This window comes from Echiichthys vipera (genome assembly GCF_963691815.1).
Source record: "Echiichthys vipera genome assembly, chromosome: 21".
Classification (NCBI taxonomy): Eukaryota; Metazoa; Chordata; class Actinopteri; order Perciformes; family Trachinidae; genus Echiichthys; species Echiichthys vipera.
Genome location: NC_139846.1, coordinates 12969537 through 12981652, shown reverse-complemented (window position 1 = coordinate 12981652; position 12116 = coordinate 12969537). Strand labels below are relative to the sequence as shown.

Here is a 12116-nt window from a genome sequence, read left to right as displayed (position 1 = left end):
CTGGTCTCTCTGCATATCACTCATTCTCTGGAGCAGCCTGCCCTTTGGATTCTTTGTTCACGGAAATCATTACACAATTATATCATACAATCATTATAACTTATTTGATTTTAAAGGTCAGAGCTTAATTTAGTGACTGCATTTAAGAGGTTGTGATGGATGGCTATGATTAGAAAATATTATATATATATATAAAAACCATACTTCTCACTTAAATACTTGGCATACAAAAGTACATAGGTGGAATCATATCCTGAATATATAAAGGGTAAGATCATTTTGGAGCCCTAAACGTGTCATGTGAAAACCAATGAGCGTCATCGATGACATGACTCATGCTCACCTGGCCGGATAGGATGCACCTGCAACAAGAAGAAGCACGAGCACAACATTGAACTCCTGAGCAGAGCTTCAGAGCTGTGCGGAAACGACTGGCGTTTACTTGGCTTCTACTTTATCTCTTTTTTAACTCTGTCTCATCGGGAGAGAACAGAAATCCTGGGTCCCCTCCGTGTTTGGTAAGTGGCTCGACAACAACTGAAGGTTACTCGCATGTGGAGACATGTTCGAGGTTCAGCAAGCTTGTGTGTGTGCGCTCATGGCACTGTGCGTAAAAGTGTTTGTCGGCTTAACTCGATCTGATAGTCACCTTTTATCGGGTCGGTTTTGTTTGACAAGACCTCATTGATATTTATGATAGGTCATATCTGCCCACACAATCTGCCAGCACACAGACAGTGTGGAAGCGTGTGTGACTTTTATTGTGTGAAAGTTTCTCAAAATGAATGTGAATATTGTTAACTTTGTGACATGAATCAGTTCTACTTTGACATTAAGAAAAGACTCACAAACGCATAAAGGGTTCTGTTCATTGACTCTTAATTCCAACGTATCCCTCCAGTCAAACCAGTTCTGTTGCAGTGATTATGACTTCCCGTAGTGCTGCTGGGTATCCATGTGTCATGACATTTACCGCCGAGGTTCAGATCAACTGTGAAAAAACTCAAAAGTTTTTTCTTTCTCTCCTTATGACCCTGCTGGAGACACTGAAACGTGTCTGCTGCAGGATATAAAGAAGTTTCAAAGAAGAACATCTTTATATATATATATATATAATTTTAAACAGCGCAGGAGAGCAGATGGAGCAGGTATCCAACCGGTCAGGAGTGGGCAGTGATGATATTACAGACGAGTCAGCATCCATGGTGGATGTCAGGTGGAGCTCTGATGAAGAAGAGGTACACACACACACACACACACACACACACACACACACACACACACACACACACACACACACACACACACACACACACACACACACACACACACACACACACACACACACACACACACACACACACACATTTAGACCAAGCTCCTTCATATATGGCAATTCTCTGAAATCATGTAGTTCTAGTATCATTTATAACATGGAGAATCTTTGACTGTCCTCTTGTGGGTCGGTTTTAAATAATGATAATGTACGCTTTCCCTTTTTTTCCATTCAGTTGTCATTTGTCTTACACACACAGGCACACACATCAATGTGGAGAGATGTCAGAATGATGAGAATTTAAGTTACTTTATTTGTATCTGCAGGTAGATCTGATTTGCGGTACGCTGAGGCATCTAGATACACATTTTACAAACACAGACGTGATAAAAAAACACAATAAAAGCACTCTAGACCTGCAAATAGAATGAATCGATTAGTAGGCAACTAGTAAATTAATCGCAAACTATTTTGATAGTCAATTAATCATTTGAGTCATTTTATAAGAAAATAGGGCAAAAGTCTCTGATTCTAGCTTTTAAATGTGAATATTTCCTGATATCTTCCCTCCTCTATGACAATAAACTGATATCTTTGAGTTGGGGACAAAACAAGTCATTTGAGGACGACATCTTGAGCTTTTCTACATTTGTTTTTGATATTTTATGTTTGTCAGTTGCAGCGCTACAAAGCTCCATTAATCACTAAAATCATTAAATAAATACATGCTGTTATTATAGCATCTGTGCAATGTTGCTACAACTTCCTCATCAGTGACGGCTGCTGGAACACAGCTGTCTGTGAGCGGTTCAGTGTCTTGCTCAGGGGCACATTGGCAGTGCACCTCTACAGTTACCAGTCCACACAGGCTACTTGGAACTGGCTCCAGTTCCAAGTCCCTGCAGATAAACCATCATTACTCCATGTTTCACCTTACACAAGAGGGACTGCTGTCGCCTCGCTCATGTAAAGCCCAAAAGATTTAAAATGCTGTTTATCATCTGCTCAAACGCACAGGAGATGTTACTAAATTCTTAATCTTATTCTGCCTCTCTACCTCTTTTAAATCTGGTCAGACTTGTTTTTTTTTGTGTACAAAGACAGAGGAAATGTCTGTAATGTATCAGTGATGTCTACATGTCCTCCACCAGAGCGCCGACCCTCTGGCACAGTGTTTCGTGGGACCTCAAGCTCCTCTGCCGACCTACAAACAGAGGTTTGATGAATTTAAGAAGCTGTTCAAAGAACTGCCGGAGTCAGAGAGACTCATAGTGGGTGAGTGACTGCATCCTATAATAATGATCCATGATCCAAATATTTGTTTCATATTGGAGTTGATGAGGTTCTCCGATGAGATCCGACTTTTCAATTTCCCATTCTCTTTTTTTTTTAAATTTGTGCAGCAATTTTTATGCCCTTAAAATACAAAATAATCTGTGTTTTATTTAAATGTTTGTTTTCCGCAGTGGAAATGCTTCTGGAAAAGTATTTAGACCAACAAATAACACAAAATAAATACTCTTAACATAGCAGACAACAAGTCACACACCTTGACTAGAATTTCAGATTAATTAAAGAAAATCTTAGGAGATAAACATCGGTTAGTGTTGATAATTTAACTGAATTATAACTGGTTACATATTGTCTGTATCAAAAGTGAACTGAAAGAAGGTAAAAGACACTAAAGCTACCCCTGCATCTTAATAGAGTGACCTGTTTTATACAAACAGGGAACACAGAACACCTCAGGGGCACTCATTTGAAGGGATGCTTTGCCTGCTATATATGTTTCCACAGACTACCCGTGCGCTCTCCAGCGGGACATCCTCCTTCAGGGACGCCTCTACCTCGCAGAGAACTGGCTCTGTTTCTACAGCAATGTGTTTCGGGGTACGAAGGTAATAAGAGAGTGGGAGGACAGAGGGAAAGAAGGGAGGGTGTGCAGTGTAGAAGCACACAGTGTTCACTTTAATGGAGCAGCAAATGTGTTGACAGAGCAACAAAATGTACTGAATTTCCTCTGTAATGTTCATTTCAGTGATGGTTCATTATCTTTATATTCTGGTTAACTATTTCACACTGCTGGCTGCACACTTATAGACACAATAATCACATACAGAGTGTGCAGAAAAAAACCTAAAACACTATATTATGTTATATATTATTAAAAAAACCCAACTCTGGACCATTTGTGTTGATTTGTTGCTGTATTTGTCTTATTCCAGAATATATATGAAAAAAATATATGGATAAATATACATTTTCAGCAATATGAACCATTAATGTAAGACTTTGATGTCAGTTCCTGAAAAAACAAACGTCAAGAAATTCTAGTTTGCCGTCACGTGCAACAGATGAACAACAGCCATCCGTAAAAACAACAACAAGGACACAATAATTGCAACACTTGCGGCAGCCTCAGTCGCCCATATGATAATGCAACAGTGCTGCAGTGAGCAGCGAGTTCACGCCTCTTCTTGGGAGTTGCTAAAAGTCATTATACGATGTCATCACAATTTACTCCTGAGTGGAGGATTTATCTGACGTCGTCGTGGTATCCAAGGGGTTGATTTTTACTTTATAGCATTCTTTTATAAGCGTGTGTGCGCTAACTGTAACCTTTCACCCTTTTTGTAGATTATACTGACTCTTACAGACATCATGACTATGACCAGGGAGAAGACGGCTCGTCTGATTCCCAATGCCATCCAGATCTGCACAAGTACAGAGAAGGTACATTGTGTCAGAAGGGCAAAGAGTTTATTAATTATTTGATTAACACATTACCAATTATATTTCTTTATATCTTCATCTGCAGTTCTTCTTCACATCCTTCTCTGCAAGAGAGAAAAGTTTCCAGGGTGTTTTTCGCATGTGGCAAAACACACTGTTGGACAAGGTAAGGCCCTCCTCCACTTACAGCACCTGCTGTTACCATACACAGTGTCCTAACTACAGACACTCATTAGTGCTCCATGTGGGAGTAGCCACTGCTCATGCTGGTTCAACAATAGTCCCTGTTACATACCTCAGTCACGTGTCCACGTTACCTACAGTCAGTTACAGTAATGACAGCTGTGAGAAAAAGCCTCAGAGACTCACTTTGCATCACTTATCTAATCGGTCCAGAGTACATATCATACTGCCCTGTCTTCCATTTAGGTTATCAGTGCTGCTCTGTTATTGTATGTAGGGTAAAGAGCTACACACAGCAGCACAGCCGGTTTGGTGCACATGTCCAACAGACTCTGAGGTTTTGTTTATTGTTCCACATACTGAGGTTCTGCGTTTGGAGTAATTTACCTACATGTACTGTACTTCAGGAATATAGTCATGACATACGCCATTGAAGAGGGCACTTTAGCACACGTTTTTGCTCCTAAAGGGCACTTTAGCACACATTTTGGCTTCCAAAAGGGCACTTCAGTGCACATTTTGGCTTTGAAAAGGGCCCTTTAGCACACGTTTTGGCTCCTAGAGGGCACTTTCGCACTCGTTTTGGCTCCTAGAGGGCACTTTAGCACACATTTGGCTCCTAGAGGGCACCTTAGCGCACATTTTTGCTTCCAAAAGGGCACTTTAGCGCACGTTTTGGCTCCTAGAGGGCACTTTTGCACTTGTTTTGGCTTCTAGAGGGCACTTTTGCACTCGTTTTGGCTCCTAGAGGGCACTTTAGCACACATCTTGACTCCTAGAGGGCACTTTAGCACATGTTTTGGCTCCTAAAGGGCACTTTAGCACACTATATGGCTTCTAAAAGGGCACTTGAGCACACATTTTGGCTCCTAGAGGGCACTTTAGCACACATTTTGGCTCCTAGAGGGCACTTTAGCACACATTTTGGCTTCTAAAAGGGCACTTTAACTCACATTTTTGCTCCCAGGGGAACTTTAGCACCCCCCCACCGCAAGCCACTGTTGTGAAACATTTAAATGGGTTTAAAGCCTCTGTTGAAATTACTGAAATTGTATGATAATGAAGTTGGAATTTTAAGCACCAGGGGCAGTTGAGTTGCATTGCAAGTAAGGCCCGCCCGATATGGGATCTTTGAGGCCGGTATCCATTTAAGAGGGAAAAATGTATCAATTACCAATCTGGCGACAAATATTGTGAAGTTTTGAGCGGTAATGAAAATAGACCATCTATATGGATCTGCAAAGGTACTCAGGAGGCGGCTTTCTTAGACAAATAACTATTAATGACTATTTGAGATTAGTACACATATACTGTTTTAAATTGTCAACCAGAAAACAACACTGACAAAATAAAGAATACATCAGAATGAAATGAATAACTATATGACACATTTCTAAATCACCCAACAAGCCTCGTTTTCTGCGTTTTATGTTGTGTAAAAAAAGTTTTAGTAACGGCACAAATCGGAAAACCTATACGCGATATCCATATATCTGTGATTGACAAGTATCAGCCAAATATCGACTCTAATCCCCAGAATGAATGGCGGACTCCACCACTAACAATCACAACTATGATTTAGAGACATGGCTATTGCAACCATAAACAGAAAAAATTGGGTTTGATTGAAAGAAAATCTTGAATATTACAACTTTAAAAAATAGTTAAAAGTGTCCGCTGATGTGTAGAGGATCAAATCGGATGATCTCAGTTGAAAAAAAGTGAAGTTGAGATGTTGTGTTCATATGCTGAGGTAATTTACCTCCAGTGTGTCAGGGATGTAGTTAAACACGAAACCACACCACCTCACCGAGACATTAGGAATACAATCGATCCACACCACCTCAGCTCAGCCAGCCTTATTTGGAGATTTCGAAAAAATGCAATCAATAGATATTAAATGAGTATAGAGCAAAGGCAATGTGTGCACTTTTTAAGAAGAGAAACCATGCAGCAATGCCTACACAAGACTATTCTTATTATGGACAGGCACTATGGCAGCCTTCCCGCGGGGGGGGGGGTGAGTCTGCTGGGATCTGGAGCACAAACACCTGTATAAAAACAGTCCCTTCTAGAGTTCATTGACCCCTCTCCAGGTGTGGCCACGAGGGCTGATTTGCATGCTGCCTCACAGAGCGCTCTCGACGCTGAAACTATTAACGGAGTCGAAACGAAAGGAGTCTGTCTGGTAATCTGAACCATCTGTGAACCGGACTTTCGACAGGTTTGACGAGCTCGTCTTTACCTTTTATTTATCACGGTGCAAAATCTGGGCGGCGCGTCTTTACGCCCCCTTTAAAGCGTTGGACTTCCTGAATGCGCGTCCTGGTTTCAGCCCGCTGTCTGACAGCCTGTTAAAGCGCACAGCTGCGGGGGAAAGTCCTCTGTCAAGTAAGTACACTTTTATCTCGCTTTTAGATGCGCTAGAACAACTTATGTGCTTCCATATGGTCAAAGACGCGTTACACTCGGAATAAACGGGACTACAACAATACAGGTGCTTTGTATAAGGATATTACTGCGCCATATGGTGCCGCACATCTTGTTTTCCTCTTGGTTGTCAACACAAAAATGTAAGATCTACATCCTAGCGGTGCGCACAACAAGGTCTGTGGGTTGTTTGTCTCCCATGGCGATAAGGCTGCACATGATACAGTAGGTGTGGAGGCCAAATGTGCCAAGGTTACCTGCAACTACTTCAAACTCTGAGCCAGCTTTAAGTTTATTGTTCATATTATGGTGTTTTTCAGTCAATGCAGAGTTTTTTTTTTCTATTGTGCAAAGAGGAGGAGATATCTACAGGAGCTGATTTCCAAACAAGCCTTTGCAGTTGATATTTTTTTCATGTTTCTCATCCCCTCCCTCCATGTTCAGCCTCTGACCAGTTTGGAGTTGTGGCAGATGGTTAAACAGCATTATGGGCAAGACCTGGGCCTGAGCCATGAGGAGATGGAGAGCTTACAGATATCAGCAGATTCAAGCATGCAGACCAGGTGAGAACACTCCCACCTGCACATTCTCTTTCCTCGCACACAATCCAAACGTGTCGTCATTTGATCCCACCTGTCTGTTTGTCTGCAGCCTGACAGCGAGGCCTGGTGGTGATGATGGTCTTGTGAAGCTCGAGCGCCCCCCTTCCCTTCGCCTCCCTGGGATGGAGCACGTGCCCTTAGAGACCTCCACTCCTCAAACGGAGGACTTCCCTTCCCCTGTCGGCTCACAGAACTCTACGAATGTGGTATTCATATTTTTCTCCTTTCATTGTGTCATCTGTGCATGTCTGAATCCTTCTACACCTCACTGTTTTGTAACGTCCTCATGCAGGATGACTCTCGCAGCACCCCGTCTCAGCTGCGGCGCAGCCCCGCACCTTCGCTGGACCGCCTCGCCCCGGAGCGGGTCTCCAAGCGCTCCTCGCTTTCTCTCGACCTCAACGCCAATGAGAATGACGCGTCTGAGCAGAGCGGCTCAGAGAGCATCGAGGACGGTGAGAGGAGGCACTTGGTGGATGCTTGAGCTCAGGTTCTGTGTTTTTGTGGTTTAATATTATCCTCCTTTACTTTTTCTTGCTTCATCAGCTGCGGAGCAAGTGGGTTTGTCCCACGTGCACGGTCGACTTTACCTTAACAAGGTGTTCCACATCAGTGCCAACAAGATGTTTGAGCTGCTCTTCACAGACTCCGGCTTCATCCGCAGGTTCATGAACGTCAGGAAGATGACCAGTAAGTGGAAATGCATACATTCTTGCTCATCTGGTGGGAACAACGTTTATCTGTATTATCCCTGGTAATTAAATACAATTACTTCCAGCCATTCCTTAAACTAATTCATCCTCCAGTTCTGGCTAATAAAAGCTTCCAGGTGCAATATCCAAGTTTTCCTTTTGTGTTATCAGATGTTAACTTTGGTTCTTGGCAAAAAGATGACTCTGGACACATGAAGAGGTGTCTGAATTATACAATAACCATCAGCAACCCTCTCATTGGCAAGTACTCCACCGCTACAGAGAACCAGGTGTGTTTACAGTACATCCGTGTGACTGCTACGCATGTTTACCCGCCTGAATGGATAGGTAAACACGTATTTGTCCTCTTTATTATCAGACACTGTACAAAGAATCCAGGGATGGTCAGTATTACCTCGTGGACGCCGAGGTGTACACTCACGACGTTCCCTACCACGATTACTTCTACACTCAAAATCGATACTGCATCATAAGTAACTCGAAGCGAAAGTGTCGACTAAGGTAAGCTATGATAATGGTGGTTTAGCTCATGACTTTTCTTTATTTTTATATATTTCTTTAAATTTAAATATCTGTTGTGCTGCCAGGGTTTATACCGATGTGAAATACAAGAAGCAGCCGTGGGGCCTGGTTAAGTCCTTCATCACCAAAAACTCGTGGAGCGGCATAGAAGATTATTTCAGACAGCTGGGTAAGTAGAAAGCCCTGTTCACACAGCAGCGCGGAGGCAGAAGAGAGCGTATTCTTGTCTTCTTTCTCTAGATTCTCCTTTTATCTCTGACCTGATACGAACGGTTTCCTCCAACACACAGCAGGGAATCATTTGACAGAAAATGAGAAGAGCAATATAATTGTCAATCTGCATCAGCCTGGAGTTAATTTATGTGCACTGAGCTTGAGCAGGACACCTTCATGACTTGTGTACATTTTTCTTGCTTTTTGGTGACTTATTAAGCAAACATGTTGTTCCACTGTAATACTCAGCGTCTAAATATGCGGCATGGTGTTTTTACAGTCTGAAACCCTCTTATTTGTGGTCCTGTGGTGACACTGTGCAGAGGCAGAACTGCTGGAGGAGGAAGCAGAGATGAATCAAGGAGGTGGAGACTCTGGGAAGATAGGTGGGCTTCGAAGGAGGAGGCGGACTTACAGCCGGACTCTGCCCGAGCATATAAAGCCCAGCAAGAGTTACGGGCAAGACCTGGACCAGCACAGAGATGGCAGCATGGGTAAATTACATTACACACACACACACACACACACACACACACACACACACACACACACACACACACCGGCTGTAAGGCGGACTTACAGCCGGACTCTGCCCGAGCACATAAAGCCCAGCAAGAGTTACGGGCGAGACCTTGACAGGCACAGAGATGGCAGCATAGGTAAATGACATTACAGTGTTTATAAGGGCTTTAAAGGAATAGCATTGATGAGAAGATCGGTACCACTCACTTGTCTGTCTGTGTAAATATGAAGCTACAGCCAAGAGGCAGTTAGCTTAGCAACGAGCTTGGTTGCAGGGGGAAATGGCAGCACCTCTAAAGCTCAGTAATTTACATGTTTAGGGCTGAAAGAAATAATGATTTATTCGTCAGCTATTTAAAAAATGCCAACGACAAAATCTTGAAAGCAAAAATCTATCTATTTTTTAAAAAATGTATATAATTCATTGATGCGTCCTGCTGTATTTCAGGCCCCATAGAATTGAACAGCTCGCACAGATGGAACACCGCGACAATAGTGGCCGGGATGAGTGTGATGTAAGTTAACAACCTTGAAACGCCTATAAAACAATGTGGTTTTCAGGGGTTTTGTCCAAAGTGACAAACTGCCTTGTTTGTAAAGGCCGTCATTACGTTGAAATGTTGTGTGTGTTTCTGGTTAACATGCTTCCTTGAACCTTTGTCTCTTGAGGTGTCAGATTTAACTCTGTGCTTTCTGTCTTTTTCAGTTTGCTGATTCTGACGGTGATGAATCTGGGTCTATTTTTCAAGTTGTGGGCCATGGAGGACGTAGCCCACCGCATGTACCTGAGCACCAAACATCGGCTGAGGGAGAGGAGCGAGGCCAGGTCGGACAGCTTTCTGTTTCTCTGCGATACGCGTATTTATTTGGATCTTCCCCCTTGATTTATCATCTGTCCTAAACAGTAACTATCAGTAGTTGCCACTATTGCTCAGAAAGCAGAAGTCTTGGTGTGGGTGGAGTAGGGTACGGGGTTAGTCTTCCTCCACTTTTTTTTTGTCTGTGGTGTTTTAACGGCCCACAAACTTATTCTTATGACTCACAATGTCGAAGCTGTTTGTCAGTAACTGTGGTTATGTAAGTGGCATCGTCTTGACATCTGTGCTCCTTCACTCTTACTCCTCTTATATGTCCTTCACTTTGTTTCTGTTTTTATCTTCTGCCTTTTTATGTAGCAAATGTAAATACCATATTTTGCCCGTAAGAATAATCACTTTCTTTCTGTTTGGCAGCATGGCCCCTGAATATGGAAGCAGTCAGGGACCAGGGTTTAAGAGCATTGAGGATGCACAGCTGCTAAAAACTGTCCTGCAGGACTCCATCAACCTCTTAGAACAGGTAGGACGAGCTGTGGCAAATCCACATGAATGGAAAGTCAGATTGCAGCTCCTGTGTGACCACGATTGTGGAGATTCTGCACTGCTTTTGTGCAAAAGGTGCGGTTCACTAAATAACCTTGTAGTGAGAAAGACATGCAGCTGTCATTTTTCCTATTTCACAACCAGCAGGCGTCCACCACATAAATGCACAGCTGTCTTGTAACACTTCTGAAAACCTAACGCAGGTGTTGTAGCTTGCTGAGACAATTCTTCTTCTTCTCCTCACAGCTCCGCAGCTCTCTGGTGGTGCTCCAGCAGAACTTTGCTTTGGCCAATCTCACGGCGGCACCACCACAGTGATGCGCCACACCTGGAGGCTACAGAGGACCTGCTGTCCCCGGGAATTTAAATTGTGAACTGTTGCTGAGGAAGTCTCTGGTATCCAGTGACGTTGCCATCTACACGTCCCCAGACCCTTGACACGCTGTGTGTCGCCAGGGGTTTTAGATTTATGTCAGGTGCTATTGTCAGCACTTTTTGGCCTCGTCACTCTTTCCATTAATCGTGGATTTCAGAGGAACCTTGTGTCACGCCAAGTAAACTATTGGAAATACTTTTATTTTATATTCCAGGGATGTGAATCAATATTGTTTTCTCATTTACAGTTTTGCACATTTTAATTTTTTTTGCACAAGTGTCTTTTAAATGAGACTGTGTTTTAGATATCTTTTGGGGATTTTTATATATATATATATTTTCCAATAAAACTTGTAGAATCAGAGACTTAAATCTAATGTTTTTTTTCATATAAACATGATTCACCCTTTTTATTGTATGTAACCTGCAGAAGTGGTTGCAGCATTAAAATTAATAGAAATCTATGTGAATGTTATAATTCTGTGTATGAGCCAAATCTGGCGAGCTGCTGCTGATGGTGTGTGTTTTTTTTTTTCTTCCCAAACCACATTTTTAATATATATTTTCTTCATTTTCCTCATTCACATGTACAGGTCGAATCACCGTTTTATATACTTTCTATTTCATCTTTTTTCCACACTGAAGTAAGTCTCACACTGTCAACCCTATAGGCAAGTTTGTTCGGTGATTGATTTCCAACTGTTTTTCTTTTTTTAAATTATGAATCGTTGGTGTCCCACCATCAGAAGTGCCTTGAGCCTTGTTCGATGTTCATGTTTACATTTTTTTTGTTCAGATGATCGTACTTTCAACCACTTCTGCAAGCGACCGCTTGTTAAAAGATACATTTTTAGCCAAATTGAAACTGTTTTAATAAACAAGATTTATTGCCAGAATCATTACGTGTGCTGCTGCTTTATTGATTAACCTGACAATTATTTTCAGGATGAATTGTCTATAAAAAAAAGTCTGATATTTTATAAATGCCAATAAAATAGTGAAAAATGTCCACATTAGTGTTTATTCAACTCAAAAAGATTCAGTTTACCATCATAGAAGACTGAAAAACAGCAAATATTAAAATTTTATAAGTTGGAACCAGGTAATTTTGACATTTTTTTGTTAAAAAGTAACAAATTATCCAAATGAAACTGCAGGCTAAAGACAAGCACATCATTATACACAG

The 12116-nt window shown here is 42.0% G+C and overlaps 1 protein-coding gene across 2 annotated transcripts; it reads left to right on the top strand.

Annotated features, from left to right (window-relative positions):
* The first annotated feature begins 374 nt into the window (after positions 1-374).
* gramd1c (GRAM domain containing 1c) lies at positions 375-11788 on the top strand. 2 transcript variants are annotated; one of them, XM_083935794.1, is made up of 18 exons: positions 375-518; positions 1132-1238; positions 2428-2551; positions 3074-3174; positions 3914-4009; positions 4095-4175; positions 7067-7185; positions 7274-7430; positions 7517-7679; positions 7771-7914; positions 8088-8206; positions 8296-8438; positions 8525-8628; positions 8996-9166; positions 9643-9709; positions 9901-10020; positions 10427-10532; positions 10802-11788. In XM_083935794.1, exons 2-18 carry the CDS (start codon positions 1140-1142, stop codon positions 10871-10873), a joined length of 1986 nt encoding a protein of 661 aa, XP_083791920.1. In that variant the 5' UTR covers positions 375-518; positions 1132-1139; the 3' UTR covers positions 10874-11788. The 2 variants fall into 2 exon arrangements, with proteins under 2 accessions (XP_083791920.1, XP_083791919.1); XM_083935793.1 differs by having other exon boundaries at positions 1127-1238.
* The last annotated feature ends 328 nt before the right edge of the window (positions 11789-12116 follow it).